At 49.6% G+C, this 19,598-nt stretch overlaps 5 protein-coding genes across 5 annotated transcripts; 4 read left to right on the forward strand and 1 right to left on the reverse strand.

Annotated features, from left to right (window-relative positions):
• Positions 1–91: 91 nt before the first annotated feature.
• On the forward strand, positions 92–4,516 carry CTRU02_203567 (WD repeat-containing protein; the record flags this gene model as incomplete). The annotated part of the gene is made up of 8 exons (XM_070204227.1): positions 92–172; positions 237–425; positions 532–2,808; positions 2,881–3,321; positions 3,377–3,623; positions 3,685–3,935; positions 4,002–4,230; positions 4,260–4,516. 8 exons carry the CDS (start codon positions 92–94, stop codon positions 4,514–4,516), a joined length of 3,972 nt encoding a protein of 1,323 aa, XP_070061990.1.
• Positions 4,517–5,288: 772 nt separating this feature from the next.
• On the forward strand, positions 5,289–8,070 carry CTRU02_203568 (oligonucleotide transporter (OPT oligopeptide transporter); the record flags this gene model as incomplete). The annotated part of the gene is made up of 7 exons (XM_070204228.1): positions 5,289–5,657; positions 5,759–5,880; positions 5,954–7,121; positions 7,272–7,417; positions 7,496–7,710; positions 7,778–7,890; positions 7,996–8,070. The coding sequence occupies 7 exons, from the start codon at positions 5,289–5,291 to the stop codon at positions 8,068–8,070; spliced, it is 2,208 nt and encodes a 735-aa protein (XP_070061991.1).
• A 768-nt stretch (positions 8,071–8,838) lies between these two features.
• CTRU02_203569 (protein arginine methyltransferase) lies at positions 8,839–10,696 on the forward strand (the record flags this gene model as incomplete). The annotated part of the gene is made up of 4 exons (XM_036724195.1): positions 8,839–9,088; positions 9,168–9,548; positions 9,622–9,738; positions 9,816–10,696. 4 exons carry the CDS (start codon positions 8,839–8,841, stop codon positions 10,694–10,696), a joined length of 1,629 nt encoding a protein of 542 aa, XP_036584309.1.
• A 483-nt stretch (positions 10,697–11,179) lies between these two features.
• On the reverse strand, positions 11,180–14,457 carry CTRU02_203570 (intracellular protein transport protein; the record flags this gene model as incomplete). The annotated part of the gene is made up of 6 exons (XM_036724196.2): positions 11,180–11,302; positions 11,361–11,465; positions 11,535–11,697; positions 11,734–12,123; positions 12,179–13,413; positions 13,477–14,457. 6 exons carry the CDS (start codon positions 14,455–14,457, stop codon positions 11,180–11,182), a joined length of 2,997 nt encoding a protein of 998 aa, XP_036584310.2.
• A 1,001-nt stretch (positions 14,458–15,458) lies between these two features.
• On the forward strand, positions 15,459–18,616 carry CTRU02_203571 (GTPase-activator protein for Ras-like GTPase; the record flags this gene model as incomplete). Its single annotated transcript, XM_036724197.1, has 3 exons — positions 15,459–15,768; positions 15,843–17,964; positions 18,034–18,616. The coding sequence occupies 3 exons, from the start codon at positions 15,459–15,461 to the stop codon at positions 18,614–18,616; spliced, it is 3,015 nt and encodes a 1,004-aa protein (XP_036584311.1).
• Between the last annotated feature and the right edge of the window lie 982 nt (positions 18,617–19,598).

Genomic DNA, 19,598 nt, shown 5'->3' on the forward strand with positions numbered 1-19,598 from the left:
AAACAATCCCGCGCTAACTACGTCGAGAACGCCGATAAATATCACGACCTAGACACCTGAGCAATGCTTCTTCAATCCTAGTGCTGGTAGGATGAGAGCAGTCCTTCCAGGCAGGCCTAGGTCGGGGCTCCACGCTCTCGCGACAGGATTCTGGGATTCGAGACATTTCAATGTGAGCTTTTGGTGCCATAGATCTTTGCAGGTCTTATCTCAGGCGCTGACGGCTGATCCTCCAGGTCTACATAACGGGTAGCGCCTTTACTATTCTCGGCGACTCCAACACCATCATTCAGACCATCTACGATGACGACCCAAGTCATTTGCAGGCTGTTGCCTTTGACGAATCATCAGGCAAAATTGCCACTTGCACCGGCTCCCTAATTAGGATTTACAGACCATTTGGACAGTCGGAAGACGCTCTAAAGGTATGTCTATAAATCATCTGCTGTAAAGCTGCTCTGGGTCCTGTCTTATCTTATTGTGCTGTATGCTACCAAGCGAACAGCTGCTAAGTTGACGTGTCTGAACTAGTGGGGTCTTCAATCCTCATTCCCGATACCTGATTCTCGAGATGTCATCGACGATATCGCTCTAAGCTGGGGCGCTTCCGAAGAACTTCTTGTTGCGCATTCCACCCTTTCCATGTATTTGACAACCGACGAGCCAATACCGTTATGGGGCAAAGCCTTACCGAATCCTTCAAAGCTTGCAGAAATGTCATACGACTCGGCTTACATCGCATCGGTTGGCTTTCAGGACTGCCTCGTTAAAGTCTGGCGACGTTTGACATATGGGGCTGAAGAGGTACGTTTCGACTTGGCCTACTTACGGCATCCAGACGTTGTAACGGGCATTCGATGGCGGAAGCCTTATCATATTCAACAAACTGTCGACAATGTCCTCTATACTGTATGCGCTGACAACGTAGTCCGTGTTTGGACTGGATCTGATGCCCACACGCCCCAGCAGCTGAATTTATGGGGGACTGTTGACCTGAACTCCTCGTTCAGAGACCAGAGCCTCCAAAGCGAGATGTTCACAAACCCAGTTCTTGCTTTCATACTCGACGGTAGGGAAGTTTCTGCTGCTACGGAATTGGCTGTTCAGCGTGGCCCAGTTCAAACCAGAAATCACGATACCACCCTTGAACATCTGATTTCACTCGCAAATAAAAGTCCCGAGCTCTGTATCGCATCCAATGGCGCCGGGGACATGGTCGTTTTTGCTTTAGAGGACGTCGGGTCCAAGAATAGCAAAACCAGGACCATAAACGACGTAGCACACTTGAAGTCGCAGTACCTTGACTTCTGGCCCAAAAAGCATGCTGAAGTACAAAGCTATTGTGACCGTCGGACCGGGCGACTTCACATATTGATTCACGACTTTGATGGCGAGATTCAACTATACGAAACTGAGTTGGCAAATTTTCTTAGCCCATCCACAAGGGAAACCCGTCTCACTCGACATTGCACTTGGTCTGGTCATTCAGCACCCATCAAGAAGATGGTTCGCAATTTCAGTGGTCGTGCTGTGGTTTCTAGGACTGCTGAGGGCGAAAGCATTGTCTGGACCCATGCTGAGAACAGCAAGTCTAGCCTTTCAAGGCAGTGTGTAATTCCAGTGAACGGCCGCATTCACCGCATTTGTGTCCTACGAAAAGGTCGGTTCGTTGTGTTTTTAGAGCATAGGGCCATATCTCTATGGGACTGCTCGCACCAAAGGGCTGTTCTCTTAGAGCGTCAATCTTATGAGGTTTCTGGCAAACCTCTATGTTTGTTAATTCTTCCTCGACGGCGACTTGATGAGTATGCAGTGGCTCATATTGCTACCATTACCTCGGAGCAGGAAGGTCTTGTCTGGGAGATTAACCTTCCACACTACTCTCGTCAGGGAAATGAGGCTCAGCACAATGGTGGCGAAGACACGTCGATACGAGAGTTTTGCAGGTTTCAGCTAGAGGATGCACAGGGAATCGCGTATGTGTTGCCTGTTGATCCAGCAGGTTCCGCGCCTGTTACGTCGGGTTTTCTCGATGTCTTTGCTAGGGACATTGCCATTTCATACACCCACAACGGACGCGTAGATTTCTGGACAGCGCGTGTTGACCGTACAGAGGACCATGTGGGGTGGCTTTCGACATCATCAGCAGAAACCGGTCTGTCAGAGCCAGCTCTTGTGAGTGGCAGTACTCTCAAGAAAGCGGCGCTCGTCGACTCAACCAGATCTCAGCTATTCATATGGGACATTGGAGGTGCTCGACTCGAGTTCACACAAGACTATGGAACGAACAACACTATCCAAGACCTTGACTGGACATCGACACCAGATTCTCAATCTATATTAGCAGTCGGCTTCCAGTCTAAAGTTGTGCTGTTATGCCAAATGCGCTTCGATTATCTCAATAAGGGGCCGGCTTGGGCGGCTGTTCGGGAAATCAGCATTCGAGAATTGACGCCTCATCCAATTGGTGATTCTACCTGGCTGGGCGACGGACATCTGGTTATTGGGTCCGGTAACCAAATGTTCGTTCACGACAGGGAGTATGACTTGTCTAGCTCACTAGTGAAGAGTCTACAACTCCCGCACAAAAAAAATGGCGTCTGGGATTTGTTCGAAGCTGTGCAGCGATTTAATGGTCCGCTACCAGTCTTTCATCCACAATTCCTCAGTCAAAGCATCCTTGCGGGGAAGAACACAGTGGTCCGAAAAATACTCATATCATTGCACAAGACACTCAAATTCCACGTTGCAGGCGAAACTATCGACGATTATCTTGGACTTGATCCAGCATCATTTTATCAAGATGAGGTATGATTATGATTGTTTTTTGGTCATGGTGCTTGCCAATGTGAAATGCGAAACTCACTGATATGCCCGTAGATATCAGAAATGCCAGCATATGACTCCCAGTTGGGGAACCATTTCAATGTCCAGGCATCTGCCGATGAAGATGAGACCTTTACCGAGGACGTGGCTTATGCCATAAACGAACGGTTAACAAAAATTGGTCTTCAACAGCTTTCGGGACATGAGCAAATTCAACTGGCAGATATCATTGAATGCATCGGGCTTGTTGAGAAGCAACGCAGGTCGTTAGATGAGAATGGCGCGCGTTTTATGCTTTTCTTCCGTCAGCATGCACTTCGAAAGGGTCGAACAAGTGAGATACAAATGTCTTGGCGAGAGATTAACTGGGCCTACCACTCTACCAGCCAAGATGTTCTCATCGATTTTGTCACCAAGCAATGCCATGGAAGAGTTCGTTGGGAGGATGCAAGAGAAAGCGGCATGTTTATGTGGCTCAGCGATCACAATGCCTTGGTATGGCTCATCTGCATTCAGGGACTGTTACATGATCCACTGACAAAGGCTGCAGCTGGCACAATTCGAAAATGTTGCTCGCAATGAGTACACAAAGAGCGAGATAAAGAATCCCGTCGATTGTAGTCTTTATTACTTAGCTCTTAAGAAAAAGACGGTTCTCCAGGGACTTTGGCGCATGGCAAACTGGAATAAGGAACAAGGTGCAACACAGCGATTGCTGGCCAACAACTTTGATGACCCTAAGTGGCGGACAACGGCACTCAAAAACGCATATGCTCTGCTAAGCAAACGTCGATTCGGTAAGAAAGAGGATAAATATACTTTGAGTGCAGATCTTGATGCTAACAATATGCATAATAGAATATGCAGCTGCGTTCTTTCTGCTCGCAAATCACTTGCAGGATGCTGTCAACGTCTGCTTGAACCAGCTGAAAGACCTTCAGCTCGCAGTGGCCATCGCGCGTGTCTACGAGGGCGATCAAGGCCCAGTCATGCGGAAGCTCTTAGAAGAAGAGGTGCTCGCAGTAGCAGCCAAAGAAGGAAATCGTTGGCTTGCATCATGGGCTTTCTGGATGTTAAATCGCAAAGATATGGCAGTAAGAGCCTTAATAGTAAGTGTCTTTCTTCTGGTGTTGGGGGTGCTGTTGAACGTATTCTAACTCCGCATCTACCTGCAGTCGCCAGTATACACGTTGATTGAAACGCCTTGTGCTCCTGACATGAGATCCAAACTATTCCTTACAGATGACCCGGCGCTCGTGGTGCTCTACTCGCAACTGCGACAAAAAACCCTGCAGACTCTCCGTGGAGCCTCAAAAGTCACTCCTCGCGTCGAGTGGGAGTTTGTGCTTCATAGTGCAAAGCTGTATGACCGAATGGGATGTGACTTACTCGGCCTAGACCTAGGTATGTTTAACGTGGTACACGTGACTACGATAACTGTGCTAACATTTTTCAAGTTCGGAACTGGGAATTTTTGAAACCGGCATTGAATACAGCAAATGAGTTTGGCGGCGAGATCAATCCATTGAAATTGTTGCGACGCCGTAGCTCGCTTGTAGTTGCAGACCTGCCTATTTCAAACCTTCACGTTGAAATGAGGTCGGGAGGGAGCAAGAGGAAAGATTCGGCGCCGCCAACTATATTCCAAGAGCCTGACTCAAGCTCGCTGCTCGACAGCTTTGGGTTCTGATCAGCTTCAGGGCCTCGTTGTTGTCTGTTCGGTTGGGTTCGTGTTTCAAGCTTCCTTTGTCTTGCCCCATATTGCTTAGTCATGGTCTCGGACATGACAGTTTAGTCCTAAAATGAGACAGAGAAGGCTCTGGATGGGCTACCATGTATGAATAAGAACCTAGCTGTCTGTGGTGTGCTATTTGTTGGCAATGAGCTAAGTTGTAAGGAAAGTGATGATGAATAGCCAGAGACGACGGCGTGCAAAATTACTTGGGATAGGTGGTGTGCTTAGTAATTACATCTTCTGTGGCTAGCGACAGTCGCACATCATTGGCTTGTTGACAGGCGGCCAGACTAGCGCTGTGGGTACACATAGGATGTGGGGATGACCTACTCTCAAGTTGCAACGTGAGCTGTGCCAGCGGCGGGCAAACGTGGACATTGAGTCTAAGAAACAGTAAACCTATTTCGAATACGAACCTTCCATGCTCAGCTCGGCCCTAATGTGCAAATGAGTTTGGACGCATTTCGCCTTGCTTGGATGAACCTTTAGCCCCTGTCGCGGCCTTTTATCCGTCCAAAGTCAGGTCTTCGGGGTCCCACGGAAGCGGAGTCTGCTCGTCTCCTCCAGCCTGTGTGAGCTGAGCTTCGATATCAAGATTGTCAGCACGTCATCAATAATCTTATCGTGATCTCTACCTTCTCCATAGGCATTCATCAACTCTCTCAACACCAATCAACTTCCCACCATCAAGCCGCCTTTAGTCAACCAAGGGAAATTTCGCTTTACCATGGCTCCTGATCGGGGTTTTCACGACAACGACCTTGCTGTGCAGATTGGAGCAGCGCATGCCCGTGGCACCAACCGCGAGGATACTCCTGAGCAAAAGCTGATGATACCTGGCCGCAGCTTCACTCTTCGCGGTCTCTTTGTTGGCCTTTTGGTCGGCCTGGTAATCTGTTTCTCAAACATGTACTTTGGCCTGCAGACGGGTTGGGTGAGTACTATGACTATGCCCGCCAGTTTGATGGGGTTCGGCATTTTCAAGGCACTCGCCCGTCATCTAAAATTTCCCTTTAGTCCTGTTGAAAATGTCCTCGTGCAGACTGTTGCTGGGAGTATGGCTATAATGCCGCTTGGATGCGGCTTTGTCGGTGTAGTACGTTCACCCGCTCCCACATACTGGCCTTTGCGTGTTCATCAAATCTTAAAAACCTCCTACTTATCAGGTCGACTTAACATGACTGACTATCAAGACAGATTCCTGCGATGAACTACCTGCTCACTTCTGAAGAGCAAGGCCCACTTCACATCAGCCTCTGGAAGCTAGTCGTTTGGTCCTTGGGTCTCTGTTACTTTGGTGTTGTATTCGCAGTTCCTCTGTAAGATAACCATTAGGAGATCCCAGATTAACGTCTGGTAGAGGACTTCCGGTGACCAGCTAACTATGACTAGGCGGAGACAAGTAATCATACGTGAGAGGCTGCGCTTTCCTAGTGGCTTCAGTACTGCCGTGCTCATCGGCGTGCTGCATGGACAGACTCGAAAATCTGGCCCCGGGGGGTCGAGCGATACCGTATCTGGTGGATTCGCGAGTCTGGTACCACGTGGCGATTTGTCGCCTGAAGCAACTCTTAACTCTGGCTACAATGCGAACAGCAATACCGAAAACTCCAGCCTAGAAGACCCGGAGAGTGGGACACAGAAGGAATGGGCCGAGAACACGAGGCTATTGCTGATATGCTTCGGAATGTCTGGCTTCTACACACTGTGTTCCTACTTTTTGCCGTCCCTTCGCAACATCCCCATTTTCGGAACCACCGCTGCCCGGATCTGGCTATGGACTCTTAACCCAAGCCCGGCGTACGTTGGCCAAGGGATCATCATGGGGCCCGAGACGACTCTGCATATGCTTTTGGGTGCAGTCGTAGGCTGGGGTATCCTTTCTCCTCTGGCTAAGTTCCAGGGCTGGGCACCTGGCTCCATCGATGACTGGGAGACGGGAAGCAAGGGCTGGATCGTTTGGGTCTCACTTGCTATCATGCTTGCTGATGCTATCGTAAGCCTTGGGCATATTGCATTTCGACCACTTATTCACCGGCTAGGCACTTCTGAGGCCAAAATGCTTTGGCAGCAAACGCTACATATGCTGCACCATCTCTTAGGAGCCCCGAATCACTCCATGCGAGGTTACTCGGCTTTAACCACTGAAGAGCACACAGAACCGACCGTTACTTCACATCTCCTACCTGGACAAGAGCGAAACTCGGTTGAACGATTGACTGCTTCAACCCCGACCAATGAGAGCCCAACTGAGAATGAGGTGGACGCCCCTGCGGACCAACAAATCAGCAATAGAGTTGTATCGCTAGGCCTCATCTTATCTATTATCCTTTGTATTACGACGATCCATATCGTCTTTGGCGACCTTGTTCCCCTTTACGCGACCATTGTCGCTGTTCTGATGGCACTTCTTCTTAGCATTATGGGAGTACGGGCGCTTGGCGAGACCGACCTGAACCCCGTGTCCGGAATTAGCAAACTTGCACAGCTCTTCTTCGCTCTGATCATCCCGCAGTCGAACAAATCAAGTGTTTTGATTAATTTAGTTGCGGGAGCTGTGGTAAGTTTCTCAGCTGGCCAGTGCTTCATTGACCTTGAATTTGCGAAAGCTAACCTTTCTCGTTGGTATCTAGTCTGAAGCAGTACGTTCAGTGTGCCCAATCACGCAAACAGATTCACTGCCTTCGATTGCGTACTAATGAACTCTCAGGGTGCTCTGCAAGCTGGTGACCTCATGCAGGACCTGAAGACTGGCCATCTTCTTGGAGCCGCACCTAATGCTCAATTCTGGGGTCAGGTGATTGGTGCGACGGCTGGTGCTATTGTGAGCGCTTTTGTGTACAAATTGTATACAGCGTGAGTTCGCCTGCTTGCTCTTCGTTGTCACGTTGCTGGTATGTCCCTGGTAGTTGCTAACAAAGTATGATCTCCTAGCGTCTACACCATTCCTGGCGACCTGTTCCAAGTTCCAACGGGATACGTCTGGATTTTTACGGCTAGGCTCGTTACAGGCAAGGGGCTGCCGCCCATGGCAAAGGAGTGGGCGTTCGGCTTTGGTGTCATATTTGCCATTATGACCATCGTTAGGATTACGACGAATGGAAAGCCATGGCGGTCTCTAGTACCGGGAGGAATTGCTGTGGCCGTTGGTAAGTGCTTTTTTGAACCAAAAATTTCAGTTGTTGGCAGTGGCGAGTCGAGACTAAAAGCACATAGGGATGTACAATGTTCCGTCCTTCACGCTGGCCCGGACTATAGGTGGCCTATTGAGTTGGATTTGGATTTCTCGACGACGCCAGTCAAGTACGCCGTTGATTGTACTCGCATCGGTGGGTCACCCCGGTCTCCCTCTAGGGACCCTTTGATATAAATTAAATGAGCCTTCCCTTTTCTATCGTAAGATGATGACTAACACTGAATGTTTTCCTGCTCAGGGCTTTATTCTCGGAGAGGGATTCATTAGCATAGTCAATCTTGTGCTGCAAAGTCTTGGGGTGCCACACTACTGAATTGTATAACACTCAATACGTTGGAAAGGCTTATGTGAAGAAAGAGGTTGATCGTGTTTTATCAAGTGATATGTTGGGCATGTCTCACGGGCATTATAGTGGCATCGGTCGCTTGGTAAATGAAGAAAATTCTGCAACACAACAGATGAAAACAAACTTGGCGAGCCTGGTACTTTGGTTAGCTATGTCGTATGTTTGGTCAACTGAAAGCCAAGAAATGAAATACGTTGGAATATCAACCGCTTGGGGGGCAATGAAGTGGTGATTAAAGAACTGAAATATAAATACAATCACCATTAGCGCATGACTCGCAAAGAGTTATAGCCAAGTACCCAACTGTTATCGCTGCAAGAATGGATGCTGGGAACACGGAGTCAGGCCAGTTGATCTTGCTAGTCGGCCGGAGAAAGACCGGCGGCGCACGACGGGCCAACCAGGCGGCACACCCATCCTAGATTTGATCTGCGCACAAAAACGGAAATCGCGTGTGGTTGCCCACGCGCCCCAGCAAGGTCCCACAGCTGAGGCAGGAGAAAATATCCGTCACTCGAGTTGGGTGGCATTGACTTCTGCGAGTGATAATTGCAGCAAACCGTCCAAAAATGCAGTTCGGTGCAAACACGAGCGATTAGGAATAAGACGCAAACAAAGGTGGTATTTTAGGACAGAGAAGTCTCAGGGTAAAGAACCACAAAAAAGTAGAGAAGAAGAAAAAAGGGAAAAGAACACAACCCCCAAAAGAAACACAAGCACAACTCAATCGCCACCATGGCCGACGACGCACTCAACAAGAAGAGCATCATTGACTCTGACGTCTCATCGGACGAGTCCGATTGGGAAGACGCCGAGGTCGAGGAAGAAGAGACATTGACTTTTATCTCACTCCTTGATGACTCGGTCTTCACCAGCCACGCTGCCATGCTACAGCACTGCCGGGAGAAACATAATTTCGACCTCCTGGGTGTCCGTCGCCGTCTCGGTCTCGACTTCTTTGGGACCGTCAAACTTGTCAACTTTGGTGAGATGCCTATTTCCTTCCTCCCTTCATTCGTGAATGTGAGAGTGAGGCTTCTCCAACGCTAACACTGTTGCTGCAGTTCGCCAATGCACCCATGATGGCACTGGGTTGCCCCAGAACATCTCCGCTGACGACATTTCTGATGACCGCTTTCTCAAACCTGTCATCGAGGACGATGCCCTCATCATGGCTCTCACAGAATTGGACCTTGACTCGGAACCCATTGAGAGTGCGCAAGTGGCACCTCATTCGGCCTCCAATCGCGAGGCTTTTCTCGAAGAGGAGTTGAAGAGGGTTCAGGACCAGTATGCCAGTTATCGTCTCGCTGTTGAGCAAACTTTGGACAGGCGTTGGGGAGATGACGCTCCAAGCACCTCTAGTGCTCGCAGCGAGAAGCCAGGCGAGAAGGAAGCTCGAAAGGATGAGTCTCAATACTACTGGGAGTCGTATGCTGGCAATGGTAAATCCTTCACTCGCAACTCCCAGAAGACATGGTTGTGACGTGACACATGGTCCTCTAACAATTCTATCAGACATTCACGAGACCATGCTGAAAGATGCCATTCGGACGGATGCCTACCGTGACTTTGTCTATGGCAATAAGCACCTGTTCAAAGACAAGACTGTTCTTGACATCGGCTGCGGAACTGGTAAGCACACAATCAACAGCGCTACTTTCTAAGATGCGCGTTCGTTGTTCTAATCTTAATGAAATGGCGCGCAATAGGTATTTTGAGTATGTTCTGTGCCAAGGCCGGTGCTGCCAAGGTCTATGCAGTGGATAAGTCGGACATTATCGACAAGGCCCGGGAAAATGTGTTCCACAACGGACTTGCCGACAAAATCACCTGCATAAGAGGAAGAATTGAAGAGATCGATCTTCCAGTAGACCAGGTCGACATTATAATCAGTGAGTGGATGGGGTACTGCCTTCTCTATGAAGCGATGCTTCCTAGCGTTCTTTGGGCCAGAGACCGTTATCTGAAGCCTAGTGGGCTTCTCGTCCCGAGCGTTTCGACCATCTGGGTAGCTCCTGTCTCAGACCCCGAGTATGTCACCGACAATATTACTTTCTGGGATGACGTGTACGGCTTCGATATGAAGTCGATGAAGGCTGGTATCTACGACGAGGCCCGGATTGAGGTTATGCCCGAGGATGTCGTTTGTGGCTCACCTGCCCAAATCGCGTTGCATGACCTACATACGGTCAAGGCCCAGGACCTCGATTTCGAAGCCCCGTGGAAGTCAACTCTGTTTAAGGATATACCTTCGCTTGATGGATTCTTGATTTGGTTTGACATTTTCTTCACCACTTCACGGAGCAACACGATCCCAGCGGACTTGCAGGTGAAGCCTGGTGGGAACAGCGTGAGCAAGCCTGGTGAGGTGGCCTTTACCACCGGTCCATTTGGGCCTGCCACTCACTGGAAGCAAGGTTTCTTGATGAGCAAGCATCTCGAAGAGAACGTCGGAGTCAAGGCTGATTCTGAGATATCTGGCCGGATTGTTTTCAAAGCGCCCGAGAACAACCCGCGCGCGCTTACGATCAGCAACACATGGACTACGACGGGCCAGGGTGTGAAAAAGCAATTATGGAAGTTGCGATAAATGCCGTGCTTTGTCAGACAGTATCTTCGCCTGTGTAGGTCAGCAGAGGCTCCAATTCCTTGCCCTTCAAGTAGCATTAGGCAGGCCGACATCAAGCCACGGGGAGCGGGTTATGACGAGTTTTCTGCACGTGGAATGTTGGCATGGATACAGGTGTCGATTTGCTACCTTGGTAGGACGCAAAACTATAGCTAGCTAGCTGGGTGACGGCATCAGAAGACCATATATGAGAAGTCAGGCGTGTTCTGTGCACTGAGGCCAACTGCATTAGCGTCCCATAAGAAGCCAAGTAGGCTGAACGCAGCCAAGTAGAAGACAACAAAACACACTCCCTGATGGTTGTCATACACAATTGGACTCACTGAAAACCTCGAAGAGAGACACGTCATCACTCCTTTCTATTTATCCTTATATGGGTATTGCTAGTAAGTCGCAGGGGCTTACCAATGTAGGCCTAAAGTCAACTGATATCGAGAGGGGCTGTTATTTAATGCTTTTCACATCTTCACTCCTCGCGTCTTCGTTGTCGTCCTCGTTTTCCGCGTCACTATTCTCTTCATAATCTTCACCATCTGAAACCTCCTCCCCGAGTGCCTTGAGTTGAGCCTGGTAGTGCATGCAGCATTAGCGTCCAGATTGGATGATATTGTATCGGATCACATACCTTATATTTAGCGACCTTTTCTTCCAAGTCACCGAACACCATGAGCAGATCATCTAGCTCGTTTTGCGTTGTCGTTCTATCTTGCTCGGCCTTTTTCGCAATTATATCACTCTACAGCAACGTACGTCAATATAAAGACAGAAGTGTGTCCAAGTTTGAGGAGGGTCTACCAACCTGAGCTACCTTCTCCTGCGTCTTCTGGAGATCGTGTTCCAACTGCCTGACCCGTGATTCTGCCTTTTCAGTAGAACTTGCTTGCTCCTGTAATTTCTTGTCCATTTGATCTTGAATCGTTTGGATTTCTTGCGCTTTGGTTTTCTTGGCCTGTTCCATAGTTAAATGTCGTGCTTATCTGTAACCTCATCTGACCCAACTCACCTTCATTAGATCAACCTCAAGCCGACTAATGGTGGCTTTTAGGTCAGCCATATCAGCTTCCGCCCGGTGACGAATGCGATCAGCATCTGACTCTGCAGCCTTCCGGGCTTGGTCTAGCTGCTTGCGGTGCTCTTCGGCCTGGCTCGCAGCTTGGGCCTCGGCCCTTTGCTGGATCTGGCCCATTTGTAACGTATGCTCCTGCTGAATGGTGGCATGCTTTTGCTCAAGGGCTGCCATCTGACTACTCGTCTGTCTTTGGAATTCTGCGAATTCTTTCCTGTGCTTTTCCTCGAGAGCAGCAACTTGGCTTTCCGTTTTTCGTCGAGTCTGTTCCATTTCTTTTTGATGTTCCTCTTGTAGTGACATGATTTTATGTTGCATGTTCCTAACCAAGGCCATTAGCAAAGCCTTGCACAGGAGCTCCAAAAAATGCAACTCACCGTAACTCTGCGTCATGCTGCCTCTGGAGCCCTTCATTTACCTGTTTGATCCTCGCCAATTCCAAAGCAGACATCTCCCGACTTCGTCTGTGATCTGCTTGTTCTTGGCTGATCTGCCGCCCGATGGTTTCCATACTGATTTGTGCTTCCTGTAACGCCCGTTCTTTCTCCGCTAACTGACTGCGAAGCGAATCAACTAGTTCTCTTGAGACACCCTTCTGGACTCCGTTAGAAACAACAGAAATCTCTAGCCCTGGATCGCGGTCTATGCTACGGAGAACACGGCTGTAATTATCCTTAAAAAAGTCGACAAACGTGGCATCAAAGTATACGTCGGGCAATTTGCCAGACAACGAGCTACTCAACTTCTGAGGAATAACTTCAAAATCTCTCACCAGCGGGTTGCTTCTCAGTTTCGACAATTTGTCCATGTATCGTTCACGTCCCATTCGCGACAATAAAATGGAATGGAGATCAGTTCGCGAAATTGGGGAGTCCTTGGTCGAAAATTCGTAAAGAACGCCAAGGAGCATGGCGCAGAGCCCTTGGACGATATCCCCTGAGGGATAAGGATGATTGACTGCCTGTATGAGGCTTTGGGTGTTGCTTCCCTCGCCAAGGAAGTCATTGACTGCATCCAGATCTTCGAATAGCCAACCAAGAAGCAGCATCATGTAGCTGACTACCACACGAATGTCCTCTTCACGGTTCAGTCCCGATATCAGGTGGGCAGCGATAATCTGAATGCTGGTAACAACTTCCTCGCCGCTCTCTGCATCACCCTCTGTGACAGTCATGGCAAGGCTTTTAGCTTCCGGGTTGTCAAAGATAAGATGAAACATGATAGTGGCAGCAAACCAAATGCGGTAAGGGTTGGTGACGGCAGCGTCTGGTGATGGCCTCAAAAGCACTGTAAGCACATTGGCCGTTTCGTCGCCACCGGTTTTATGCCCTTCGATGGCTCTTCTGAGAAAATGAAGTCGAATGTCTGCGTGATTGTAGAAGTATGCCTTCAGACAGTCAGATGCTGCCAACCGCAAGTCGAACGCTTCCAAATCCTGCACACTGAGCGTAAGGTCTAACAGACCATCAATCACATATATTTTGACGACTCCATTCTGTTGCCCAGGGCCGCGTTCTGCGTGAGACTCGAGGGGCGAAGGGACTTGGAGCTGGGCGAAGCCCTCCTGAAGGTTAGGGTTGCCTTTGATAATGTCGGCGCAGGTTACAAGAGCCTGCGGGTACGAAGTAATTTAACACCATAGTACAAGCAATGTAATTGACGGGAAACAACCAACCTCGGCTTTGATTGGAAGCTGGGCTACAAGGCTGAAGGCGAGTTGGAGGGCATTGTACAACAAGCCGTGCTGCCAAAAGGCAAGCTGATTCTGCGACGTTCCTACAGCCCCGGCCACTAGAAACAGGCGCACGACGGCTAGAAGGGCATAAATGTTCCGGTTGCGTTGGGTTTGCGCCCAAGCAGCAATCTCTGCGTCCTCCCGCTGGGCCTTCTCCGCACCTTCTAGCAACACGGCCAACCGACGGATTCCACCCGACTCGCGGAACAGAGACTGGTTAGACGGATTTCTCCTGAGCAGGTTTGCGACTAAAATAAGACAGTCTTCCACAACACGGTCGCCTTCGGACAAGGAACCCTCTGAGATAATGATGTTAAAAAGCCGATCGAAGGCGTTCTCGAAAGCGACCAGCTTCTGGATATCAGCCGAAGAAGGGGTTAGATAAGTAAGAAGTGTGATAGCCTCATTCCTGATGGCTTCGCGGCTGTCGTCTAGAACAGCTACTAGACGAGATATGCCCAATGGAGCCGTGAAGACGCACTCCTCAGTTCGTTCGGTGCGAGCAGAAAGAATTGCGGCGAGAAGTTGTAGGGAGTAGAGTCGGGAATAGAAATCCGTCGAGTCTAAGAAGTCCAGCAGCAGTGTAATATTCTCCTGACGCTGGGTAAATTCGTCAGCCAGCCACAAAGCGATTTCTTCGGAAGCCTCTGGGCTATCTTCATTAGGACTGAAGAGCATTAGCAAGGTCTCAAGGACCACCTTAACGGTGTCGACATCTTCAGCATCCTTGCTTAGGCTGCCTATCAGGCTACGTAGTGCCCCGGAGGCGACGGAGGCAGGAAAGTCTTTGGCAAAGCTGCGCAAACCAAGTATTGCTGCACGACGATCTTCGAGGAGGGTCGCCGAGCTCAGACGGCCGCTCAGGACTGTGATGGTCTCGCCGACCGACTGCTTCGCTGGAGCAGTGGAAATAGAAAACATGCTGGTTCGTCATGCGCCGGCCATTGGTGTTTGCAGTGATGCCATGGACAAGACAAACTTAAAGAAAGGCGCAGTGGTAGTGACAGTTGGAGAGCTGGGTGTATTATAGAATCAAGAGGTAACCGTCTCTGGAGAAAGCTTCAGGTTGTGTCGTATCACTCGCGTGTTAATCAAACAGTGAAGTGGAAAGGTGTACTTTGAGCGGAGCAATCTGTGCAACAACCAAAAATATTATGCATGCATAACGTGTTTTTAGTTGGTTTCGAGAATTTCTGGTTGAGGCAGGGGTGAGTTTTCAGCGAACTTTCAATTGCCTTTGCATCCACCATATTAACCCTCTGTGCTGCGCCTACTCACACAGTGTTAATTACTGGCAACTAAAACTGCCCTCTCAATGCTAGCAGATTGGTGCTAAAATAATGCTCAAACTATCTGTATTGTTGACATGAGACAGTGCGTGTCCGCTCCTGGAGTGTTTAGTGGGGACTACTGGCCGGCAATGCAGAACCTGTGGAATTGGACCTGTGCAGGATTGATAGTTTATTCGAATTTCTGCATCTACATCTCGACGTTGTCCAAATCCCTACCTTGAGCAGATCACCCTTGCGATTGTTTTTCAGCATCGCGGGTCATAAATCATTCAGTTTATTACAAAGGTGTCGAAAGCTAGGCACGCCTGTGCCGAGACAGCTTTAAATTCTCCGTCCGGCATCTCATCGCATTGGCCCTGCTGGACTCAAACCTTACCTCATCTGTCTCTTGATCATTCTGTATCGCGGCTGTGAAGGTGCACGCGATTGCAACCGTCATACCAGTTTGTTCAGCACATTCTCGACTTGAACAATACCGACCCAGAGAACTCTCAATATCCATGCTCCAGACGCCTCCCACTTTACTGTTTCCTGCGACACAAAGAGCTTTCTGCTCTATTCGCTCTCTACGCTCCATCGCCAACCTACACTCTTCATCTTCAGCCTATTTACCATCAATTTCGAGACAAAATGGGTATTCCTGCGGCTTTCCGATGGCTTTCCAACAAGTACCCTAAGATTATCTCACCGGTAATCGAGGAACAGCCTGTCAAGATGGAGGATGGATCTACCATACCAGTCGATACCACCGGACCTAATCCTAATGGCGAAGAGCTCGACAATCTTTACCTCGATATGAACGGTATCGTCCATCCTTGCTCTCACCCTGAGGATCGTCCAGCTCCTAAGGATGAGGAGGAGATGATGCTTGAGGTATTCAAGTATACCGATCGTGTTGTTAATATGGTCCGGCCGCGGAAGCTTCTCATGATTGCTGTCGGTTAGTTCTTCCTTTCCTCCTGCATAGGAACCTTTCTCCACTCCATTCAGTTCTTTGCTTAACACAACATTCAGATGGCGTTGCGCCCCGTGCCAAAATGAACCAACAGCGTTCCCGACGATTTCGATCCGCTCAAGAAGCCCAGCAAAAAGAGGAGGATAAGCAAGAGCTTCTAAAGCTTCTTAAGCAGCAAAGCAACGACGTCACGTCTGACAACACTCTGGAAACTGTGACCAAAAAGGCGTTTGATTCCAACTCAATCACTCCAGGAACCCCGTTTATGGATATCCTAGCCACCAGCTTGCGATACTGGTGCGCATACAAATTGAGCACTGATCCTGCCTGGGCTAGACTCAAAATTATTATCTCAGATGCCACAGTACCTGGTGAGGGTGAGCACAAAATCATGTCTTTCGTGCGGTCACAGCGGATATCTCCTGATTATGACCCCAACACTCGCCATGTTATCTACGGTCTAGATGCTGATTTGATTATGCTTGGTCTCGCGACTCACGAACCTCATTTTCGAGTTCTGCGTGAGGATGTCTTCTTCCAAGAAGGCAAGACCAGAATGTGCAAGATATGCGGACAAAAAGGCCACGAGGCTCGTAATTGTCGGGGAGAAGCCAAGGAGAAGGTTGGCGAATTTGACGAACAAGAGAAGGGTACAGCACTGAAACCCTTCATTTGGCTTCATGTCTCTATCCTACGGGAGTACCTGGCTGTGGAGCTCAATGTACCAGGTCTTCCTTTCCGCTTCGATCTGGAAAGAGCAATTGATGACTGGGTCTTCATGTGTTGTTTCGTAGGTAACGACTTTTTGCCGCACTTGCCTGCACTGGAGATCCGTGAGAATGGCATCGATACCTTAACCACCATATGGAAAGACAACCTCCCGTACATGGGCGGCTACGTTACAAAGGATGGTCATGTTGACCTTGGCCGCGCGCAATTGATTCTAAACGGTTTGGCGAAACAAGAAGATGCCATTTTCAAAAGAAGAAAGGAACAAGAAGATCGAAGGGAGGCTAACGCCAAACGTCGGAAACTTCAGGAAGAACGCAATCCCAGGAATGCTCGGCCCAAGCAGGTTGACAATGCTGCTTCAGGTTTACCCCTATTCCCGGCTGCAGGCGGTCCCGATGGCATTACTCACGATATGGTGGTTGGCCGATCCTCTAACATGAGTGCCAATTTTGCCAATAAGAGCGCGGCAAGCGCCATTCGGGACCAGATTAAGGGCATGATGTCCAATGCAGAACCTCGCCAAGAAGGCGACTCGGCCAAGACCGCAACGGACGATAGTCAAAGCACCTCTTTGGATCAGAAGTCTGTTCTTGGCAAACGCAAAGCTGATGACGAGCTTGACCAACCTGCCCCCACCCTTACAACAGGGACTGGGCCTAGCATGGCGCCTGCTACTTCTTCAGCTGCCGAAGAAGCTGCAGTAGATCACGTCAGAATGTGGGAAGAGGGTTATGCTGACAGATATTACGAACAAAAGTTTCACGTCGATCGCAAAGACGTTGCATTCCGACAAAAAGTTGCTAAGGCTTATGTCGAAGGCTTGTCCTGGGTCCTTCTGTACTATTTCCAGGGTTGCCCATCATGGGAGTGGTACTACCCATACCACTATGCTCCATTCGCAGCAGATTTCGTCGATTTGGACAAGATGGAAGTCCAATTCAACAAGGGTCGCATTTCCAGACCTTTCGAGCAGCTGATGAGCGTGCTTCCGGCTGCCTCTCGTCACGCGATACCTGAGGTTTTCCATGACCTTATGTTGAACGAGGATAGCGAGGTCATCGATTTTTATCCAACAGATTTCGAAATCGATCTAAATGGGAAGAAGATGGCCTGGCAGGGAGTGGCATTATTGCCATTCATAGAGATGCCGAGGTTGCTGGCTGCCGTAGAGAAGAAATATCCCCTTCTGAATGCCGCAGATCAGGCACGAAATGCTGTAGGTAGAGATGTTTTGCTCTTGTCAGATGCTCACCATGAGCTCTACGACGAAATTACGACCAACTTCTATTCCAAAAAGCAAGGACCGCCTACATTGAAGCTTAATCCTCGAACAAGTGACGGCTTGTCTGGCAATATTGAGAAGATCCCTGAATATTTGCCCCATGGCGAATTACTTTATCCTCTGGAGCGTGGAGGTATGCCAAGCCTCGATTATGACAGGTCGCTTAGGTATGTTTGTCCTGAGATGGGATAAGAATCTCTGTTAATTTTGTTTTCAAATATTAACTTGCGATGCAGTGTCTGGTACTCTTTCCCAGAGAGCTCTCATCCTCACAAGTCGATGCTGCTGCGGGGTGTGAAGCTGCCCACTCCTGCTCTCGACCGCAATGACATTGAAACACTGAAGGGTAAGGCATCTCGGTCCGGGCGGGGCTATGGCGGCGCACCGCTGGGGCGCAATGGATATAATGACGGTGGCCGGAGAGAGCATTTTAGTTATGCCCCAAGCGGTGGAAACGGCCGGCAAGATCGCCCTCCTCCGCGCTCGGGTAATGGCACTTACGGACGATACGGAAACCAGCCGTCGGGGGCGCCGCAAGCACAATTTTGGCAGCCACCGCCACCAGGTCATCCCGGATTTGGCATGGGGCTGCCCCCTCCTCCACCAATGTATCACAGCGATGGGCGGAATTCGAATGGGTCCTATGGCGGTGGGGGTTATGGACAGCATCAGAATCACGGGCCGCCGCCCTCGGGACCCTCCAATTCAAATCATGGCCATCATGATGGCGGTCGGCGTGGAGGTCGTGGGGGTTATCAGAGTAGAGGGTACAGTGGTGGGCGGGGCGGGGGCTACGGCGGCGGGCGTAATTACAGGTAGACGATTTGCACACCGCTTGAGGTTCTCTATGAGAGATGGAGTTTGTGTGACATTTCATTTGCAAGTCAGATCGAGAGGGATGATAAAAGAGGGCAGAAAGCCTTCACAAGTGTACCATTACAATCATCAGAGGACAGCCAACAGCTGTCAACATCGGAGGTTTGGTTTCATAGCCTTAACAGAAGAACATGAAGATTTGACTGCTACCAATTGAGACCAGACTTCGGGTCCGCAGCTGGCTGCTTCGGCCGAGTGGATGCTCCGACGGCATATTTGTAAGGAAGGAAAAGCATCTCACCTCGACTATGCGACATTTGAGAAGCTGGTGTAACTGGATCTCAGTCTGAGCACAAGCTCAAAGTGCCGCCCTTTGGTGCGTTTGGAACTTAGCTAATGGGACTAGTACATCACTTTTGGCCAATCATAGCGGACCACCACAGTAGAGGAAGCCCCCCTCAGCAGATCGAAACGGGGTTAGAGGCTAATCAGACGATCCTATCCTAGGCCGGTACCTACAGTAGCTCGACGAAAGACAGCATTATGCGTACCCGCTTAAAACGACATCCACTGACACACGACATTGCTAGCTTGGGCTCTTTCTGGGCTTTCAGGTTTCCATTACCCCTCCACCGCCTGCCCTAGTTTACGTTGGGATTATGGAGCTAAGATACTAACCTGCGCACTCCTACTTACCTCAAACTCCAAGAGCCGACTTGGAGAAGGGATCTGCAGACAGATTTTACCCAAGATTGAACACGAAGAACGACACCCTTCGAACTAAATGCGAGGTACCTTACCTCTTGTGTCTCCACACCAAAGTACGGTGCCCGGCGCTTGCCTCGGTTCAGATACCTCACAGGCCTTCTTTAGCTTCAGCGGCTCAAAGTAAAGCCAGGATCCGCATCTCAGAAGTGGGTTGGGTGTCATCCGGTCTGCTCTCAATCAACAATACCAACATCATCAACCAGTTCATCTGCCCGCT

The sequence above is a fragment of the Colletotrichum truncatum genome (assembly GCF_014235925.2).
Source record: "Colletotrichum truncatum strain CMES1059 chromosome Unknown Contig_0002, whole genome shotgun sequence".
NCBI lineage: Eukaryota > Fungi > Ascomycota > Sordariomycetes > Glomerellales > Glomerellaceae > Colletotrichum > Colletotrichum truncatum.